This window comes from Sardina pilchardus, chromosome 12 (genome assembly GCF_963854185.1).
Source record: "Sardina pilchardus chromosome 12, fSarPil1.1, whole genome shotgun sequence".
Classification (NCBI taxonomy): domain Eukaryota; kingdom Metazoa; phylum Chordata; class Actinopteri; order Clupeiformes; family Clupeidae; genus Sardina; species Sardina pilchardus.
This window is the reverse complement of record NC_085005.1, coordinates 7,652,904-7,675,129: the sequence shown is the minus strand read 5'-3', so window position 1 is coordinate 7,675,129 and position 22,226 is coordinate 7,652,904. Positions and strand designations below refer to the sequence as shown.

At 41.0% G+C, this 22,226-nt stretch overlaps 3 protein-coding genes and 1 long non-coding RNA gene across 5 annotated transcripts; 1 reads left to right on the top strand and 3 right to left on the bottom strand.

Moving 5' to 3' along the window:
- Positions 1-875: 875 nt before the first annotated feature.
- Positions 876-5,055, bottom strand: vrtn (vertebrae development associated). 2 transcript variants are annotated; one of them, XM_062551269.1, is made up of 2 exons: positions 4,874-5,055; positions 876-4,183 (listed from the first exon to the last, which is right to left on the bottom strand). In XM_062551269.1, the coding sequence occupies exon 2, from the start codon at positions 4,176-4,178 to the stop codon at positions 2,127-2,129; it is 2,052 nt and encodes a 683-aa protein (XP_062407253.1). In that variant the 5' UTR covers positions 4,179-4,183; positions 4,874-5,055; the 3' UTR covers positions 876-2,126. The 2 variants fall into 2 exon arrangements, with proteins under 2 accessions (XP_062407253.1, XP_062407254.1); XM_062551270.1 differs by having other exon boundaries at positions 876-4,180.
- Positions 4,780-10,221, top strand: LOC134098261 (uncharacterized). The gene is made up of 4 exons (XR_009941026.1): positions 4,780-4,975; positions 5,124-5,220; positions 6,244-6,416; positions 10,105-10,221. It is a non-coding gene; the product is annotated as an uncharacterized LOC134098261 (long non-coding RNA).
- On the bottom strand, positions 8,673-13,668 carry LOC134098259 (uncharacterized). Its single transcript, XM_062551271.1, has 6 exons — positions 13,505-13,668; positions 10,899-11,222; positions 10,545-10,817; positions 10,088-10,189; positions 9,733-9,836; positions 8,673-9,344 (listed from the first exon to the last, which is right to left on the bottom strand). The coding sequence occupies exons 1-6, from the start codon at positions 13,563-13,565 to the stop codon at positions 9,222-9,224; spliced, it is 987 nt and encodes a 328-aa protein (XP_062407255.1). The 5' UTR covers positions 13,566-13,668; the 3' UTR covers positions 8,673-9,221.
- Positions 13,669-17,787: 4,119 nt separating this feature from the next.
- On the bottom strand, positions 17,788-20,892 carry LOC134098260 (uncharacterized). The gene is made up of 5 exons (XM_062551272.1): positions 20,803-20,892; positions 19,852-20,178; positions 19,166-19,438; positions 18,736-18,837; positions 17,788-18,363 (listed from the first exon to the last, which is right to left on the bottom strand). Exons 1-5 carry the CDS (start codon positions 20,858-20,860, stop codon positions 18,350-18,352), a joined length of 774 nt encoding a protein of 257 aa, XP_062407256.1. The 5' UTR covers positions 20,861-20,892; the 3' UTR covers positions 17,788-18,349.
- Positions 20,893-22,226: the final 1,334 nt, after the last annotated feature.

Below are 22,226 nucleotides of genomic sequence, written 5' to 3'. Positions count from 1 at the left end.
ATCCTAGCAGGCTTTACTCCCCACCTGCCAACGCTCATTATTTTCATGCTATTTCGGGGGTAAACAGAAGCCAGTATGAAGTCTGCATGGTTGTCTCAAGCCATGCCTGCTAAGATGGAAAAAGCAAAGGTGATGTGATAGCTGACTTAATGGGCAGTTAGGAGCCTGGTGAGAGGCTTCTCACAGCCATTGTCTTGATATGCATGGTTTTTCTGGGTCAAGACACCACAGTGATTCCACTCAATTTCTACAAAATGACACGAATGGGACGTTCTATACGTTTAAGAGCACAGCAGTGCTTTAAGTACACCAATCCTTCAGAGTTTTATGATGCCATTATTGCAGTTGTTTGTTGTGATGAATATCATTGACATTAAATATTAATCGAGAACAATATCATTGAATATCATTGACATTAATATCATGGGGGGGGGGGTCATATTGGGGTTGAAATATTTTCTGTGGATAAATGGTATGTTCAAGGACATTAAATATCTGCGAAGTGGATTATTTTTCAGCTATTTTAAACATGAACAAAAAAATCCAAGATGTTCACAGAGATAAATGTAAACACACAAGTAAAGCTATAAATTGCTTTAGACTATGTATTGATGTGCTCATATTCCTCCTAGAGGAGAGTCAATGAACTGGACTACAACTCCAAATCATGAGGCAATTTCACGTCCATGGGTCATCCTTGTAGGCGTAATCGATCGGACACTTATTAACCAAAACAGCACTGGGATTGTGTTGAACATGAGAATTGCATGCCTCTGAGAACTTAAACAAAATGTTATGGCACAAGAGCAAACGTTAATGATGACTCACCCACAGTGTGTGCACTCCTAAAGATGACAAACATTCAGGCACAACAGAACATTTAGCGGAGGGTTTATTGATTTCTTGCTTCGGAGCAAAAATTGCTTTGTTGTGTGAGCAACTACATGCACATTCCATGATTTACACAGTACACAGTCACACAGCATCCATAAGCAAGAATACATCACCTGAAACAACTGATATTCAAAATGCTGTTATAACAGTCTAAAATAATCCCTCCATTTTATTACACCATAAAGATGTCTCCATAAATTTAGGTTGTGAACATTACAAAGTGACAAAATAAGACAAAATACTTGTGATTATGGTCCAGACCTTGGTCAAAAGACTCAAATAATAATAATAAACAAATCTAGGTAGTTTTATCAAAAAAAGGTTAAGCAAAACGGATTCATCTCAATGAGCAACAAACCACATGGAAATCCATAGACCTTTTAAAAGATGTGCAAAATAAAATATAGACCCTGATATTCATTTCATAAAATGATGCATTGTAAACATTCACGCTGAGCACATTTCAGTTCTATAACATATCATTGCTTAACTTAGTGAATTTACAGCCTGAAAAAAAGGAGAAGAAAAACCCATCCAAATTTAAGAGTGGCAAGAACAGAATACGAAATAAGTGGTGCCACAGTGAATTCATTTCTAGATACAGATAACATTCAGTTGTCAATACAAAAATATATATATATGAGTCAAAGAATGAAACAGAACTTAGTCAAACAAATAAATGTACAATGCTTTCTTTTCTCATCATTGAAATCATAATTGACATAAGACAGTCATTTGAAACTACAGATGCTTGTCATGTTGACGAACATGAAATAAACAAAAAAGAAACTTTGAAAGCAACTAAAATAAAATAGATAGGAAAAATAAAAGGCCACCCAATGACAATGGTTCAAGGCGATTAAGAAGCCACTCAAACAAAGAGCCATTTGAAGCCCCACTATCTCTGGCTTTGAACTACCCTTTTGCCCAAGGGCCATTAAGGCTTAAGTGGTGCACAGCTTAAGGATAGTCTCATTTCACACACATGCTAATGTCCTGAACCTGAGCTGAGAGCAGACTAAAGTAAGGGAAAGGAAGAGGGACATTTTTAAAATGCAATTCACAGATCTGATGATTAGCCTTTCAGTTTATTTCTAAATACTTAAAATTAGATGTGAATTGTCTTACTGTAAGTCCAGGTTGATGGGGGAAAAAAATACGCCCTGATAATTGGTGGGATGTTAAAGCTTTGAACACAGAGAACTGTGATGGTATGCAGCAATTAAGAGTCATCATCCATGAACTAGTGGAACACCATGATGCAAAGCTCTTTTCCACATGTAGTAAGTGGAACGTGGGGTGAGGGGAAAGTAGGACCTAAACTCCTTGAAAGTGGGGAAAGATTTTTCCTCAAAGCGTTGCTGCAGGAATAACTTGGCCTTGGCCTTAAAGTTGGCCAGCGCCACCACATCCATGACAAACATTTGGTCCTCTGGGGTTTTGTGGGGGACAGGGCATGCAGGAAGAGCGACTTTGTAAGGAGAGACAGTCTCATGAACCCACAGATTGAGGTTACCTTCCAGCAGAGACACAGGAGGACTGGTCATCTGTTTTTGAGGTGCATCTCCAACAAAAACCATGTTTTCAGCCTCGTTCACCTGTGGGTTGTCCATTACTTTTTCTCGTTGGTCGCTCCTGTTTCTCCAGAACCAGTAGAGGCTAGTGGAGACGGAGGGGAACATGGCTTTGAACTTGGAGAATGGCATTTTGGGCTTCTGGGCACAGGCCTTTGCCTTCTCTCTGAGCTTCTTGTAGCGAAGGTGCGCCATCTGGGAAATCTTGTGCTTGTGCCTCCAGATCTTGACCCTTGGTGGTTGCCTGTGGCTTGCTGGCTGGACAGGAGAGAGCTCACCGTTTAGTCTCTGAGACTTGTCACCATCTGAGCTGTCCTCACTGCTTCCAGCTACATCTTTGTAACCTGGATTGAACCGCATGGCTTCCCTCCTCCAGTTGTAGTATGTTGACCTTGATATGCCTGGGAAGCTTCTCTTGAAGATTCTGTATGGGAAGGAGGTATTCATTGCAATGCAGTTCTGCAGACACTTCTTGGCCTCTTGCATCAGGGTGAGATTCTGGGCACGCTCTCCCTCCAGCTTGTCAGCGTTGAACGTAAAGTAGCTTGTGATGTTGTCTTGAGGGTCACTGTGCTTCCCCTCCGGTGAGGACCAGGACTCGTGTTCCGTGCTCTCTGCTGGACTCACCTCTCCTGTAGATCCCCCTGAGAGATGACCTCCAGAGGACATGAGCTCATGCTTCCAGGCGTAGTAGGTCGAGCGTGAGATCTCTGGGAAGAACTCCTTGAACTGGGGGAGAGGTATGAGCTTGCCCTCCAAGTAGCAGGCTTGGAAGAAGTGTTTGGCCTCGTACCTCGCAGCAGACTTCTGCCGGTGCTCCTGAGTTTGCCTTCTCCAGCGGTAGAAGGTGCTCTTTGTGATGTTGAATTTGTCCTTGAGGCTCGAGTAGGACAGCCGCGAGTCCTGATTCAGCAGTTCGAGAGTCTGAAGGGGCAGAGCTCTCTGTTCACTGTTAGGGGTGCCTATGTTCAGATCACAGGCTTTCAGAAGCGCGACAAAGTTGTGCGGCTTAAAAACGGCGGCGTCCTCCAACTCCCCGGACCACATGATGTGAATGGTTGCTAATTCTGAGTCCTTTGGCCAAACCCTGGGCCGAATGAGCCGGTTGAAATAGGGCCGGATCTTCATGTTGTACATGGGGTAGACAGAGTAGATGTTACACTGAAGCACAGAGGAGAGGGCATAGATGTGCCACATGTTGGCGAAGGAGCCAGGGAAACAGGACGCTTTGACATCGGCGTCAAAGATGGCTTCCAGCACGGCCATGGGGAGGTTGAGCATGTCCTCCGACTCCTCGGCACACAGAGAGAACCGGGCGGCCTGCAGCATCACCTTGGAGTCGATCATGCCAGACAGGTAGTACCTCTTCCACAGCAGCATCTCCACCACGGTTCTCACCTGCAGCTCCAAGCTAAGGTTGGTGCTGCCCACCAACAGCATGCTGGCCGCGTCAAACAGCAGGTTCCCCTCCCCCTTGCAGGCCAGAGGCAGCAGGCCGACGGGGGCGTCCGCAGGGTAAAGGGTATGAGCCACGCTATCGATACCCATCCACGAGGTGAGCTCCTTACAGGCATCTGTGGGGAGGAGGAAGGGGGACAGGACCCGCTCCACCTCCATGGCCACCTGAGTGAGCGCCTCCAGGCCTGTGCACTCAGTGGCATCCTGGAGCTTACCAAGGACAGAGAGCACAACCTCTTTCCTCTGAATCATTCCTGCTGGAGAGAAAAAGTAAAGCGGTCTCAGTAAAATAATGGAAAATGAAGGACCTTTATTACTGCTCTTTTAAGAAATGTAAACAAATGTATTTTGTAACTTTAATAAACTGTAGGAATGACAAAGACAGTCTAGGGATGACAAAGACACTATACACACACACACACACACACACACACACACACACACACACACACACACACACACACACACACACACACACAATGTAATTAAAACACAATTTAATATTTCAAGCAGCAGTAGCTAAAAACGAATTGCTAATTGCTGGTCACCACAGTCAAACTGTAATTGTACCACTATTTTGCGTTAACAAAGTACTATTTGACTATTCAACATTTGCACCAGGGTGTCCTTAGATCAGAAACACTGAAAACAAGACGGTGACATAGGCCTACTAAATGAATTGGGATGCAACGGGAATGTTTGCAAAAACTGACCACCCTGTTGCTTCCCATTAATTAATTAGCAGCGAGTAAATCTGAAAACATGCTGTCTTACAAAGCTGTTTCCCGTTGCGCCTACACTGATTTGATATCCCTCTGGACGCCTTACTATGGCGTTAAGAGGGCTCGCTCGTTACTCTGTTTAGATTCCATGAATTCTGTTAAAATCTCAATTGTGTCCGTTATCGTTACGCTCATAAAACTCATAATGAGTGCATCAATATTTACCTGAAATTAGCACTGTAAGTGTCTCTCAAATAACCGTCCGTCTTGTGCAGCAGAGATTGTGAGATGAATTGCTGTTGTTCTGCGTTTCCAGATTAATCCATTGTGAGTTTACTGACTGGCTGAATGTGCGTTGCGCTTGTGGTTAGCTTCTTTGAGGCCAACCTGAGTCCAAGGCAATTTGGAGATTTGAAATGATAAGGAGTACCTCCCTCCAGGAAATTGTCAATCACAAGATTGTTTTTTGTTCCAGGCATGAAAACACACCCTCTCACGCAGCGTCGTGGTCAATTTCAATGTGAAGTGTTAACAAAAGCCTTGGTGTCAAGAGGCTATTAAGTCTGATGAGCGTAAGTATCGATACGTTTGGTACATGTGATACCTGTCTGGGTTTAACGCAGCTAGGCTACTTTAGATCTGTTCAAAAGTTTACTCCAAGCCTCATATCTTTAGAAAAATACTGAGGACTTTTACGTTGTTTGCGGATTTCCTTGATTAGAGAAACATACTCCCAATTTACTTCCAGATACTCCAAAGTATTCTGAAGCCAAAACCATTTTAATTACGATGTCAGTGTCTATTTTACATGTTCCCTTTTCATGTATTAGTCGTGGCAATAATGATAAAGTTGTCGATCTAATTTACAGGTCCAGGTTACAGGTCAGGTCCAACTATTCACATGAACTCGACACAATATGAAATGATTGCCACATTATAACGAAAATATTTTCAAAGCAAGGCCTTTTGTCTAACCCAAGAAACCTGAAAATGTTTTAGCCTACACATTTCTATGTCAAAAACAGAGAGAAAGAAGCTCCAGTAGATAGTGCTTTAGATGTAGTATAGGCCTACGGAAGGTGGGGGGGTGGGGGTGGGGGTGGAAATTTCCATATCTCCAGGTGAATGCGTATAAACAACGGATTTCAGTAGCCTACGGATTTCTACCAAAGTTAGGTCTCTATGTAATTGTTTATCTTAGATCAGTGTAGTATAGACCGGATGCAGAGGTGTATGGATTTTGTTGCCCAATATAGTATTGTGATGCTATCTTAACAGGCCTAGATACAATTGAGTCATTAAGACTTTAAAATGTGAGCCTACTTAAGAGTGGTCGGATATAAGTGACACATTGCAGTATTATATGAACAGGAATGGCTCAGCTTTCTTTATGTCTAATGCCAAATGGAAATAGCTGAGGTTGCACCTAAAGATCTCCAAAAAACCTCTTGTTTATTAGGTTCCTGCACAGCAGACTGTGTATGTGTGTCTTACTACTGGTAAACGTCTGCCAAAAGACACACTGCTGGTGTCCATAGCTGCTCGTTTCTGTCAGGTATCACTTTTAACACTTCTCCCTGTCCGCCTTTTGCAAGGCTTTCAGGATCTGTGGCCTTTTGTCCCACGGCCTCCCCACCTACTCCTGGCCTCCACGTACCAACACAGCCACACCTCTTCCCTGGCCTTGGTCTATGCGTGGCCCTCCACTGTGCACTCTTCAGGGGGGCTGCCAGACTACTTGGTGCCAATGCAGCTGTTTTGCAAAGAGGTATGTGGGGAGGGGAGAAAAAAACAAACCTTACGCCTTATCCACCTCCACAGAGAAGGAGCCCAGTGTTGGGATGCACATTTCTCCTTATAACACTGACACTGGTGGTCCTTGTAGTGATTACATCTGGATGTTGGTTACATTTTGCTGATGGGGAGTTATCGCTGTCATCTGTCCGGAAACTGGAGTCAGTATGGTCCTAATAAAAACATTACAGCACACACATTTTGAAATTTGTACCACTTGTATAATGTAATGGAACTAAGCTTGAGATGGAGTCCAAATCTGCCTTCAGTAAATGGAAGGCACCTCCTGGCAGAAGTGCAAAAACAAAACATCGAACCAAAGTTAACCTCCCATTTATTTCCAATGGAGATCTCTCCTTTTCAGTAATTATGGTTGATGCACAAGCTGAGTGTAATTGAAGTTTTATTTTCTAAACATCTGTGGTGAATAGTGAGGTTACCCTTCATTGTAAAGCACTTCAGCTGCCTTGAAAAGTGCTATATAAGTGTGAACATGGTGTCAGAGAATTTAGTTTTCCTTATGAACTGATTTTAAAAGTCTGTTTCATTTGGATATTTTGCTGTGTGTAAAAAATGACTTGATTTAAGATTACCACTGAGCATTTCCAGTTTAAGGGCAATATGCAACAGATAGTCTGTCACATTCTGAGACTGGACCGTCGGAGAGCTGAGACTAGGTCACACATAGATACCCAATATTTAGATGTCTGCTACTTAACGGTGTCAGTCACTCCCCATGCATACAGAACAGTGGAGTACAAGTTTTCAGATGAACATTTATTTTGGAATAGTAATATGAAGATTGTGTGTGTGTGTGTGTGTGTTTGTGTTTGTGTTAGCCACTATGAAATTAAGGGCTATGGTAATACCTTTCAATTTGATTTCTTCTCACAAGAATAGATATTTTTACAACTTTGTGCAGATACGTTTAGTCATGTCGTGGCTAAAAGACTATATGTGACCCTGCAAAGCGAAACCAGTTGTTTCGGTAAAATGTACAAAATTAAGTTATTGTGCTCACATGAACGGCCATAAACTGAACAACGATATGTATATCGAGGGTATTACACAAACTATCGCTAAGAGAACCGCATCCAAAGTTCTCCTGTCACGATATGCCAGAAGAGGAGAAAATCATCTTTTTAAGCAGCGTGAACAACGGGAATGACTGCGAATGTGTTGAATCTTCACTGGGTTTAACAGTCAAGACGTATGTTTTTCTGTGAAATTAGTCCACGATATGAAACTGTAGACTGTATACAGTCGAATTATGCGAAAACGTGAAATTCAACATTTTAACCCGGACGTTTGTTTATTGTGGATTTTCTCAAAATAACGTTGTGCGCAAAGCGACTGATTTCGCTTTGAAGAGTCACACTGTCACGCACTGTGCTGTCACGCACACTGTGAATTTTGCTCTTCTTGTGCAATATCTCTTCCCATTTCAGTTCCTTTTATTTTCTTTCATCTAAACCCATCACCACCTCTGAGTCAGACACGGTCATAAATGGTGTGAGTGTTCATCTTGTTCATGTTCTCCACTTATTATTTTTTTCATGAACTATCTCTGTATTGTCTCTCTATCTCTCTATCTGCTCACTGGTCAGTCCACACAGTCCACTTTTGTCTTTTTAATCACTTTGTCGCTTTAAGTGTGCAGATCAACTACACTCCCTTTAGTCTCTCGAGGCAGGGCAAGCCAGTCCAGGCTGTTTTAATATGCTAATGCTGAAACATCCGTACCGGCTCCGGTAGTCTGTCACACACTGTGTGTGTGTGTGTATCTGTGTGTTTGCATGTGGGATATCAGGTCAAGAGGACTGGGGGTTGGGTGGGCTCTTCAAAGGAGCACAGTATAGCCAGAAAACAGAGCAAGGGAGAGGAGAGGAGAGGAGAGGAGAGGAGAGGAGAGGGGGAGGTGGAGGTGGGAAGAATGATCACAACCTTTTGTTCTTGAGCTTGACCGTTCAGAGGCTTCTGAGAGAGACTCTGTCAAGAGCAAGGCACTCGACACCTACTGGATCCTCACTGCATGGGGCCTGTGGTGGCCAAAAGCCCCTCAAGTGTGCAGAGCGACAGTGTGCTGCTCTCCACCACCGTGTTATCTGATCTGCACCCCCCTTCACACCCTCCATGTCCAGACAAAGCACACAGCAGAGTTTAGATTGTTTAAAAACATTTATGTTAAGGTATAAAGCAAATGAATACAGAGGGGGGTTTTCATTTCTGCCAATCGATAGATAACTACATTAAAGTACAAAAGCAGAGTAAAATATTGCCACCAATTCCCCTGATAGCGACTTAAAATAGACAGGAATAGAAGCACTACAGTATATCCCTTACAAATACAACTGGTTCATGATTTGATTTAAAAAAAAATCTGATGGCAAAAGTAGAAAAACTCCTCACAGACCTCTACCCAGACCCTAGTTAGATTGACAGACTTTGTTTCAAACAGGACTAAAATTATCTTAATAGAAATCTGACAGACAAAAGTCAAGGCTAAATATTCAATCTTTCAAAAAAAAAAAATCAATTATTAGAGTTATGGCTCTAAGCAAGTCTATAAAAGCAACCCCTCATCCTCTGAGAGTATTTGAGTCCACACTCATCCTTAACAGCATCAATAAAACCGTTAACACGTGACAACTTACACAGTGTTAAAGACACAAATGTAACAGCCAAGAAGACCCACAAAGAAGCCAACTTCTACTGAGAGATGCTGTACATGAATAACACTGTTAATAGCTAAATATGTATTTACAGAACCACCTGCAGTTCAGCACTTAGTATTGATGGTGGCATACTCAGTCATATGTTGGGCTGGGGGTTTATCAGAGCTCTTCCTGGTATTTGCTGTGATGGTAATTTCTGCATAGGCGATTTCTCCGTGGTGACCTCCCTGTGCAAAACCCTCAAGTCATTATATGCATCATTAAATCCAGTGTGTCATTTTGATATGCATGTTCAGAGGCCATACCGAGTGATCATTTAACTTGTTAGTTCTTGTGGTCTAATGATAGTTACTTTAATGACGTATAGTTTATTTTAAACCGATGTTTTAGCTCTGTAAGTATGGGCTAAAACAAGGTAACATTAATAGATACTGAATATTATAAAAAGATAACACAGCAGTTTATTTATGAACATATATACATGGATGCACATGCAGATCATTCACTCACACACACAAACAAATATGTAAAGGTCCAATCTGCACAGAGTTTTTCACTTCTTTCAGTGTCACATTTCACTGACAACCAGGAAACCATACATTACTCAATACTTACCAGAGCCTGTTTTGATTGTCCTGATGTGTTCCTTTCGTCTTCAGTTTTTTCCTTTGTTTCGTTAGTGTTCACATTCTCAGACCTCACATTAGCCGTTTGCCACTCTAGAATAAAATAATAATAATATTAAAAAAGAAAAGCTCATCAATGAATTTCTTGGTCTGCCTAAATCTTGTTCTTTTGTCTCTCTTCTATTCATGTCTATGTATCATTGTGGTATCATATTATGCTACTACACTCATGTATAGTATCATACTATGTATGTACTTTAGAGTCCATAACTTTCATACAATCAATAATCTTGTCTGTTTAAGTGTGGTATGCACCAGCTAAATTCACAACTATAGTTACTTACTTGCTTTTCTTCTCCAGAGAAATAGTAGAAATGCACACAGAGCCACAGCTACAGTCCCAACCACAGCACCTATCAAGCCCACAAGGTGAGAGCCATCTTGACCTGAGCAGCACAGACACAGGAAGAAAATTTTTTGTAAGTGATTGACTTCAATGTGCTACTTAAATTGTAACAGTATCACATGTTTTAAAAAAAGAAAACCATAAAAATGTGTTAAATCCCTTTCTGGGCTAATATGCATGTATCATTGGGACATAATAACAATACAAAGATCAGTAAAATGAAAAAGATTTATATATGAGTACAGCATGATATAGGAAAAGCACAGTGCTTAAATCACTTCCTGACCTAGAATGTCCTCAGTCCAGAAATACCTATATGGTTTAAATAGTAAACATAAAGGCAGGCCATGCAATATCGGTTACTAAAAGTACTTTTGATCAGTGCTACAAACCACCTTGTAGGTTGATGGTGTAGTCCACAGTGGCTTTGAGTTCTCCCTTCCATTCCACTTTACACTGCAGCTTCCTATTGTTGTCCTCTTTTGTCAATGTTCGTGTGAATGAGATTGTATATGGATTCACATCCTTGACCTGACCTTGGTCAAAGCCAGTCCACACTAACTTTATACCATCCTGTTCATTCAGCCAATTCTCGTGGATAGCTAATTGGCAGTAGAAAGTCACAGTGGTGTTAGCCTTCATCTCTGATGCTGGGATTAAGGAGGAAACTAAGAAAGAAAAGGAGACATTACAGATTGCAGGCTATTAAACTTCATAGCGTAATGCTACACTGAGTTAAGAAAGCCCACCTGTGAGTATAGAAAGAAAAACAAGAGCATCATCTTGTGGTCCATCTTCAGTCGAGTGCTGTCGACAGCTATACTCTCCCGCATCATGAGTTGTGACGTTAATAATTTTCAGGGAACAGTCAGGCTCCAGCTTCAGTCTGTTTGCCCTGTTTCTGTCCACAGAGTTGGTGCTCCCATCGATGACCTCTTCAACAGCGATTTGGGATCTAGACCTGCTATAGATCCATGTAGTTGAAGAGCAGTCTTTAGCTTTTACATTTTCACATAGTAATTTCACATCATCTCTTTCCTTTGAAAACAAAAAAAGTCGGTCTCGACGTTCACCTGGAAAAAAAACAGACATGAACCTTTATTCAGAGATGAAGACAACACCTTAAAAATAACAATAAGTAAGTGTCTCGTCATTACTAACTTATTTTTTCGAGTGCTGTTTTCAGATCCCCTCCCTTGCTGTCCCACACACACATATTTTCTACATTTCCCACCCTTGTTCATACATTAAGACAGTCTGTGTGTCTCACCCAGAGATGGGGGACTCGAGTCTAGTGACTTGACTCGAGTCAGACTTAAGTCGCCAGATTGAGGACTTGTGACTTGCTTGATCAACAGTGAGAAAAGACTTGACTTGACTTGGACTTGCTACTCATGACTTGAGACTTGACTTAGACTTGCATGCAATGACTCGACAAGTCATTGCTGTCTTGGTTAATTGGTGAATAATAATAATAAAAACTATTTTCGATTGGATATTTCCTGTTGCATGTGGGCGAACCTGGCAACCTCTCTACTAGGTGCTAGGTGACGCGCCCGCCATCTACAGTAGAGCGGTCGGGGTTAAGAAGATGGAAGCTGTTACCAGTTTCCAAAATCATAACATTTGGATTTAAAGACTATTCAACTCAACAAAAGAAACGAAAAGAAACGCAAAGTGTGCTGCGCAAAAATATCCGACACATCCAGCACCACGTCAAATTGTATCCGCCATTTCCGACCACACAAAGAAAAGTAAGAAATGTCTCTAGCTAATTTCACATTATTTTTTTAATCTAACGTTAGCTAGCAGCTAACATCCCATCTCCATCAGTCAAATAAGAGCTTGCTGTTTGCATCACATTACGTTTTATCACGTTGACTTAGTTTCACATTGATCCCGCCTATCAAATAACAGACAATTTGACTGAAATACGGTAGCCTATCTGAAAATCACTGCGCAACGCAAAACTCCTCCAAGCGAACAGATCACCTCCTCTTGCATCCATCCATAACTGTTTGAGTTATCTTGCAAACAAACAAACAAACATATACAGACAACCCAACAAACCCCGATAAAACCATAACCTCATTTGTGGAGATAAAAAACTTCGAAACGGTCTTTGTCCCGACGCACATAATTGTCAACATTCTCGATAATGTCGAGGGGAAGCTGAGACAAACCATGCATGACTGCAAGTAGGCTAGTTCTTTGCGTTTGGATGAGAGTAGGCTACAGATGTGATGGATGTTACATCACATCTGTACTCTCACCATGGGCGTTAGAAAATGTCTATACATTCTTAAAAATGGAGTGGGAGCATACAGTAAATGCATTGAATATGAGGCTATGTTGCACTAACTGGTTTTCAGTTTTGTGCTATCATTGAATGGTGATTTATGTGAGCCCTTTGCACTGAAATTAATACTTTTCACTCATATGGCTGTAAAATACTTGTATTTGTCGTTAGGGAATGTATAGGCCTATCAAAAATGCATTTGAGCATGAAAAAAATTAAATGTATATACTGTATGTTATAGACTACATTTAATTCTTATTCAGAATTATTTTGTAGCTTCTCTCATGTCAGATGTGCAAAAGTGCGCAGCCACATTTGGCCCTCTGATGGTGATGATAAAAATTGTGGCCCTCTTAGTCATGAAAGTTGCCCATCCCTGGTCTACCACATCAATGTAGCTGTTAGTTTGTTAGCGCTAGCTGCTTTAATTTTTGTTAAATCATAAAGTATAACAGCCAAACAACATGCACAAACCCTATTACTGTAAATGTAGCCTATGTAGAAGTATATGAGAGATGTATGACATAAATGAGAAATGGGCCACTTTCAAGAGTAAATTGTAGTAGCCTAACATAGAAGTGTCTCCATTTCATTTCCATATGGTATTTATTAATGGAATATTATGCAATGAAAACATGAGCTAAACACACATACACACACTCTGTCTGGTAATTTGGTACACCAGGCCCTGTAGTCGTTCCTAGTAATTCCGATCCTGCTGGTCCTAGTGAGCATTTTTAATTATTCTTTAGCCTTATATCCCCTTCTTCTATGTGTTAGCCCTTTTGTGCAAAGGAGGGCTACATAAAACTTAGGCTGCCGTCTCTTCAAGTTTTAAGACGGTTTTGTCTTCCAGCTTATTATATGACTTGACTTGTGACTTGCTTGACCTAAGCTATGGCTTGACTTGACTTGACTCGACCTAAGCTGTGACTTGACTTGACTTGACTCGACCCTCACAAAAACGACTTGGGACTTGCTTGAGACTTGAAGGTTAAGACTTGAGACTTGCTTGAGACTTGCATATGTGTGACTTACTCCCATCTCTGGTCTCACCTGGTAGTGGATGAGTGAGGCAGAGAAGCAGCACTATCAAAACAAGTCGGACTGCTGTCATGTTTGGTCCTCTTGAGTTTGTCTTGTGAACTGAGTTCAGTATCCAAGTCAAGGTTACAGCTTCCTCAATTTTCTACCACGTCATCCCAGTCAGCTGTTCACTCCACTGACAGTTTGTATGGAGAGTAATTCTCTTGTATATAAGGATGTATGATGAGTTCATTAGGTTGTGACAGAATGAACTACATTTTAAAGTGACTGAAATGATAACTAACTAAGTAAGGGAAGAGGACAGAAAGCCTTGAACCCCTAAAACAGTTTTCCTGTGGAGTCTCGACAGTCACAATGTCTTTGTCAACACTTCCTCCAAACATTTATTTGAGTAAAAGTGTGATGGGTTCTGGTCTAACTGCATGTGTCATTGTTGAAATGAGTGAGTTAGCAAATTAACACTAGTGTCCCCGGGAAGACTCTTGAGGAAATTACACACAGACACCACATTTGTGCGTGTGGGCTGAGAGAGCCATATAGAACTGTGAGATGTTGTAAGATGATATAATCACTGACAGAAAAATCAGACACTAGAGCCCACAGGTGGCATTGCAGCATATCTGTTAACAACACGTGTCTTATAAACGTTATGTGTCATACAGATGATACAGATAAATTACACAGATAAAGGTAGAAGGTGTGTGTGTGTGTGTGTGTGTGTGTGTGTGTGTGTGTGTGTGTGTGTGTGTGTGTGTGTGTGTGTGCGCGTGCGTGTGTGCATGAGTCTCTGAGAGAGCTGGAGATAATTTCTCTGTGTTGTTAACATTCATATACAGTACTAATTCATCAGTATTTGTGACAGCTGTATTTTACTTTTTCTTTAGTGTTTGTAAAGGTCATTCTCTTGTGGATGAACAGTAGTTACAGTTCTTCAAACATGTGGACTTAACCAGTGCTGTATTTAGCTGCTGTAGTAGTGTTACATACAGCAGCTAAATGCAGAGCTGTAACAAAGAGAAGAGTGGTAGATATTGCAAATGCCCATGTGGTTTCACCCCAATTCCTGTTTTGACCAAGTATGTTGCCTCATGGGATTGTCAGTGTACTGATAGTTTTATCACACGGGGCAGAACTAGCTTTTGAAGTTACTCACTATCTATCCTCTAGCTTTGTTTTCTTGAACGCTAATATTAACATTTAGAAGTTCTGGGTTGCTAGCTGTATTATATTAAAATCTAGCACAAGGGCGTAGGTGAACCATTGGATGAATTGTGTGACGTGTGCTTATCTATAGATATCATATAGCCCAAGGCATAGTTGATCTGTGCATGCTTTCACCAACATTTGCTTTCACGACATTCATGTGACATTCACGACATTCATGTTCATCCAGCCATGTGAATGGCTGGATGAACGGGAAAAAGGTCAATATCAATTGTTTTACTCGAGGGGAGGTGGAAAATTAGCTTATTTCCAAAAATGGCGGAATATCCCTTTAAGTCTTAGACAGAAGCAAACAACAAAGATAACATCAACAACTGTCTAGAGAAATCTGACCCAACTTAGCTCTCTATAAAATATGTGTCTTGATATGTGAGGTGATTGGAAACCTGCCATTGGTTCCCATGTGTTCTTGCTGCTTTGTCTTGCTGTCAGGTTTGGCAGAGGCCCTGTTATTCCTACTCTGACCTGCAGATGGTGCCACTGTCCAGTATGTCACAGTGTATTCAGGCTACCTCTGCAAATTAGTGATAATTAGTGTACTTATGAACAAGTAATATCGAATAAAGACAAGACGTTTAGTACATGATCACCATTTCACTTGTAAGGTGTCCTTGCTTTGGTATAACAGTAGTTTAATAACACGTCCTCATTTTACAATGATTGATGTAAGCTATCAACAGTGGAAACTAAAGAAAACATAATTTGTCACCATTAAATTCTCTTTAAAAACAAAATTGCAAATCAAGCTGAACATAATGTATGGTTAGCCATCAACCCATCATATTGGTTTGTCTTGTTTACCCATTTCATCATATCAGTATAAGTGTTATGAAATTGAGGTCTAGTTCCAACTTTTCTCTTCTGTTGTAAACAGCTGCCAACATCATGATTGCAACAACATGATGCAAGTAACCATGCCAACAGTGAGAGAGAATCAACTCATTTTCTTTTTCCAGAACTGCTCTTATGATCCCTCATGATGACTGAGTGTTATTGAAGTTTTGCTGTCTAAACAGACATGTTGTGGCAAAGAACTTAGTAAGCATAACAAAACAAGGTACAGTTCAGTTGAGCTGCAAGGCGAACACATTAGATATAGCCTGGCTACTGTAACCTTTGTTGTGTGGAACTACCGCAGTCCAGCCCTGCACACGCCCGGACTCGAACCCGTGAAACAGCAGCACTTCGTATCAGGAGTCTAGCACGCTAACAATCCAGCTAAAAGCAGTGTGCTGCTCTCCACCACCGTGTTATCTGATCTGCCCCACCACCACACACCACCCACCACCCACACACACACACACACACACACACACACACACACGCGCACACACACACACTCTCTATGCCCACACAAAGCACACAACAGAGTTTAGATTGTTTATATTTATATCAAGGTATATACATCAATACAGTGAAACTTTTAGTTACAGAACTCTTTCAATTGACAGAGAAGTATTTTAAAAGACAAGTAGAAAAAAATGCCGTTGACAATATTTCCTGACAAAGACTCTAAAACGTGTTCAAAAGAAGCAGAAGGCCTATAGGATGTACTTTACAAATACTGTTGTTTTACAATTTAATAAACAATTTCATCTGGTCAGGTGACAAAATCAGCAAACACTCACTCTCTTGGTTAGACTTTGTTTCAGGATTCTACCGAGATGCTGTGCATGAATAACACTGTAGGTAAATATGTATTTACAGTACCACAATGCAAAATATGAAATCTGACCAAGTGTTAGTAATATATTTGGTATTGTTTTTAGTATGAAGAGAATTACCTTGCGCTCTCTCAAAAGATTATTTTGACTTAACATTTAAGAAGAATTTGACTTATGCACTGGCAGACAAATTTGCTTGTTTTTAGTACAAATCTTAAGTATACGGTGGCCCTGAAGTGCAAAACACAACGGCAAATCACACAACACAACACAAATAAGACAACACAACACAAATAAGACAACACAACACAAAAAGAGACATCACGGCCCCGAAGTGCACAACACAACGGCAAATCACACAACACAACACAACACAACACAAATAAGACAACACAACACAAAAAGAGAAAACACGGCCCGAAGTGCACAACACAACGGCAAATCACACAACACAACACAAATAAGACAACACAACACAATAAGAGAAACCACGGCCCCGAAGTGCACAACACAACGGCCAGTGTTGTGCCTGCAACGCGTTCATTGAACAAAAGTTCATGAACTCGTTCATAATTTTGGTGAACGTGAACTGAACGAACTGTATTTCTGCCTGATGAACGATACCGTGAACGCGTTCATTCTGATGTCTGTGAACGTCACGTTCACTCTTTTTTAATTTCGTTAGGTTCAGGGCAAAAAACACACCGTCACTAAAGTGTTGCCCAACCGTTGCGTGTGCTTCTCTATGCCAGATTATATATCTGAATTCATATTTCTGTATACTACTGAATTTTTTCCCGCTGCCGACCTATGTTTCCGTAATGTTGCCGCCACAGCCTATGCATGCAATCGCGGAAAAAAATCGCACTTGATGAAGTGAAGTATTACGTGTAGCCTTATGTCAGTGGACAGTTCCATCTCTCACGCTGCAGCTAATGCAGCAAGTATCCTCCTCTCCCGGTGTAAAAACTACACTCTTCTGACAGCGCGGCCGCAATTCTGCCCAGCGAACCAAAGCCAAAGAAATTCTACATTAGATGTGAACAAACGGAGGCCGTAGCCTATAGGCTACATTTCGCATGCTTCATGTCTGAATTTCCGCTCTCGTCAGAAATGCGGCAAGCAATTATAGCAGAATGTGCGTAAAACCTGTCTGAAAATGGCTATTTCATGTTAAACTAATGAAATATTTGCTGGCTGTGGCAACAATTTTGAAAGAGTAGCCTAGGCTATGGTTCGCAACATATTGAAAAAATGAACTGAACTAGTTCATTTTTTGGAGCTGTGAACTTCGTTCATAATTTGGAATGATGAACTATGAACTGAACTAGTTCATTTTGAAATTTGTGAACGATGAACTGAACTAGTTCATGTAGAAAGTGAACTTTCCCAACACTGACAACGGCAAATCACACAACACAACACAAAAAGAGACAACACAACTGAAGAGGTAGGTACCCTCGGGCCACATTAATCGTCGCTGATTGGACAAAAGAACTGGGACACGTAATGTACAGCCCGTCAAAAATAGCATGCTGGGTCTTCACATGTCCGTAAGGTCCCATAGTAATGGAATATCGCAAATTGAAATCAGGTAGTAAAACAGCTTGTAGTTCTGTCACCGTTCTAGATACCGTCATATACCATATATGGTCATTTTCGTAAGATCCTTCTGGTTACAATGGTAGCTACCCCACGTGCCTTTCTGCGACGAGATATTCGAAACCGGAGGAGATTGGGCAAGAGAGCTGTCAATCAGGCTCCCCAGCTTTGAATGACGACAGCACTAGTCAGCCAAAAATATTAAAATGTGTTTTTATAAACACATGAGCACAGATGTCCATGCAATTGTCACTTGGACACACAAACAAACATTTATTAATGCAATTTGCCCAGAAAATTTTACTTTTTTTATTTCTCACTTTTCACTAGAACCTGTTGATGTTTTGATGTTTTCCTGTCATCTTCAGTTGGTTTCTTCTAGATAGATAGATAGATAGATAGATAGATAGATACTTTATTGATCCCCAAGGGGAAATTCAAGGTCCCAGCAGCTTAAGACACCGCACACAACATACAATACAATGTAAACATTTGTGCTTTCACTTTCAGACCACCTTTGCCATTTGGCGCTCTGAAATGATAATGATAATAATAGTAATAATAATAGAATAAGATCATCAGTTTCTCCATAATGGAAGCCTAAACCTTGTCCTCTCGGTCTCCTAACCTTGTCCGTTCAGCCATTTCTATGCATGGCCATTGTTTTATGATTTGTTTGTAAAGGTCTAGAAAAGGAAGAACTATACAGGCGGAGGTCTGCGATCTCTGAGAACCTTTATAGTTACTTACTTGCTTTTCTTCTCCAGACAAATACTAGAAATGCACACAGAGCCACAGCTACAGTCCCAATCACAAGACGTATCAAGCCGACAAGGTGAGAGCCATCTTGACCTGAGCAGCACAGCCACAGAAAGAAAATTAGTATTTTTTGAAGTTAGTAAATGTTTGGGAAAATAAACATGTTATGGTAATCATTAACCTATTTCTGTAGGTCAATATTATCGGGAATGATTAACTGTTTTTTTTCCGGTAAGATGAAAAAGGTTGATACACGTGTGCAGCATGATACAGAAAAAGCACTGCTCTTAAATCACTTCCAACAATTGTATACCCTGTAAATGTAAATGGTCCAGAAAGATGATGATTTAAATAGCAAGCGTAAAGGCAGGCCATGCAATATCAGTTACTAAAAGTACTTTTGATCAGTGCTACAAACCACCTTGTAGGTTGATGGTGTAGTCCACAGTGGCTTTGAGCTCTCCCTTCCATTCCACTTTACACTGCAGCTTCCTATTGTTGTCCTCTTTTGTCAATGTTCGTGTGAATGATATATTATATGGATTCACATCCTTGACCTGATGTTGGTCAAAGCCAGTCCACATTAGCTTTGTGTCACCCTTTTTATTCCTTCTTGGGTTATGGATGGTCAAATGGCAGATGAAGGTCACACTGGTGTCAGCCTTCATCTGTGATGCTGGAACTGAGGAGGAGACTAAGAAAACAGACATTACAGACTGCTTATACTTCATAAAGTAGAATAGAATAGAAAAATAGAATAGAATATATACTTTTTTGATCACTTGAGGGAAATTCAGTCTCTGGGTTTAACCCAATTTAACCGAATTAGTGAACATACACAGCACGCAGTGAACACATAGTGAGGTGAATCACACACTAACCCAGAGCAGTGAGCTGCCTGCCCAACCAGCGGTGCTCGGGGACCAGTGAGGGGTTAGGTGCCTTGCTCAAGGGCACTTCACCCGTGGACTGGTCGGGGATCGAACCGGCAACCCTCTGGTTACAAGCTCGAAGCCCTAACCAGTAGGCCACAACTGCCCAAAAGACTACACAAATATTTTTAAAATATTTTTAAAAGTAATGCTACACCGAGTAAAGGAAGCCCACCTGTGAGTACAGAAAGATAAACAATAGCATCTTCTCCAATTTGATCTCCATTTGATGTCAAGAACTGTCGACAGGTATACTTTCCTGCATCCTTAGAGGTGACGTTAATGATTTTCAGAGAACAGTCGGGCTTTAGCTTCAGTTTGTCTTCTCTGTTTGTGTTTTCAGACCTGATGCTCCCATGGCTGACCACTTCAACCATATCTCCCGATCCAGGGGCACGGTAGAGCCATGTAGTTGTAGAGCAGTTTTCAGCAATTACATTTTTACATGGCAGTTTCACATCTCTTTCCTTTGAATGCACAATATATGTTACTCCACATTTACCTGAAAAAAAACACATATAGTAATAACAATCACTTTGTCTTTGAAACCAATCAGAGATGACTTGGGAAACAACTTCATATCAGTATGAATAACGGTTACACTTTACTTGAAGGTATCTACTGTACATAAGAGTGGCATGACTCAGTCATGAACGTGTCATAAACATTATAAAGTGAATGCCTGATAAACTTTCATAACATAAAACTTTTGTCAATTAAGTGTCATTTGGTTTTTGTCATGACAAGTTAGGGTTGGCTTAGAGTCAGGGTTCATGTGTCATGACAGCATCATTATGGTCACGACAGTATCATGTCACTCTTATGTAAATTATTATTATTTTATTCATTTGGCTGACTCTCTTATCCAAAGCTACTGACATCCGTCAATCACACAAGGGCCAGTCACCACAGAACAATACGGATAAAGTGCCTTGCTCAACTTGGCACAACGCTGGCAGCCAGAAATTGAGCCCACAACGTTTTCTGGGTACTGCACGTTTGCCCAGCTCCTTATCCACGACACTATCACCACCCCTATTTCATACAGCAGACAAGCATCTGCTAAATACAATAACCAGCACAACCATAACAATAACCATACATTAAGAAACTCTGTGTGTCTCACCTGGTTGTGAATGAGTGAGGCAGAGAAGCAGCACTAAAGCAAGTCGGACTGCTGTCATGTTTGGTCCTCTTGAGTTTGTCTTGTGAACAGAGTTCAGTATTCAAGTGAGGATCACAGCTTCCTCAATTCTACCACGTCATCCCTGCCAGATGTTCACCCCACTGACATAATTTGTATGAAGAGTAATTCTTACAGGATGTAGCACAATGAGTTCAATACTGTAGGTTTGAAAGTGACTAAAATGATAATAAGCTCTCTGTTGATTTACTAAGTCAGGGAGGAGGACAGTAGCCCTGATCCCTAAAACAGTTTTCCTGTGGAGTCTTGACAGAAGTCACAACACTTCCTTTAAACATTTATTTGGATAAAAGTTTGATGGGTTCAGGTCTAACTGCTTGTCATTGTTGAAATTACTACTAGTGTTTTCTTGAAAACAGGAAATAACACATGAACATCACGTGCGTGTGCGTGTTGGACTGAGAGACATAAAAAAGTGTGAGGAAGGAGAAGTGGTAAGATGGTCTAATCACTTAAGAAATCTCAGTGCCTGGAGTCAACAGGCACTAGCCTGGGCATACCCAAGCTGCCTTCTTCGCCATTTCTTTCACGCTGCAGGGCATCATGGGTTCCATGGACCTTATTCAGACCTAATCGAAGGAACCAATCACAGAACAGGGGAGACAGCAAGATGATGACAACGTCTAAGCGACACAACTAAACTTTTGTTTGTCCCATGAAAACACCTGTCCCGACTGAAAAAATTTAAGATTCATTATCAAATGTTTTGAAGTACGCTCTACATTAAGTCATCTGGTACAATTGATGCGATTGGCTATGAGCTATAGACAGATGCATTTGATAGAAAGTGCCGAATAAACGGCTTTGGGCATTCGTAAACCACGCTTCAAATACAAGAAAATGAATGCCTGGTTCCCAGACTTCATCTCAATTGGCCAGGCTAAACAGGCACCATTGCATTAAGCGTATATGAACTACACCTGTCTTATAAACATTATGTGTAATACAGATTACAGATTACACAGAAAAAACATTGAGGTAAGAGTTATGTTTAAGTATGCATGTATGTGTGTGTGTGTGTGTGTGAGAGAAAGAGAGTGGGTAGGTACAAGGCCAAAGGCCGAGTGGCAAAGGCAATTACAGCCATGGCAGTATCCTTTACCAACCCCACGACCACAAGTCAACTTGTAAGTCAACCAGTCTAAAAGGATGTCAACAAAGTAGAGTGGCTGTAGGTTCCAGTGATTTCATAACAGTAAAGTGCCTAAACCCCCTCTTAGAACCTATGGACTCGTTTTTTTAAAAAATGGTTACCACATAGCCTACACCTGGAAAGATTTCACAAAATAAAGGAATGGTGACGATAAATTCAATGATTTATTCAAAATTATTCTTCTGCCAATAAA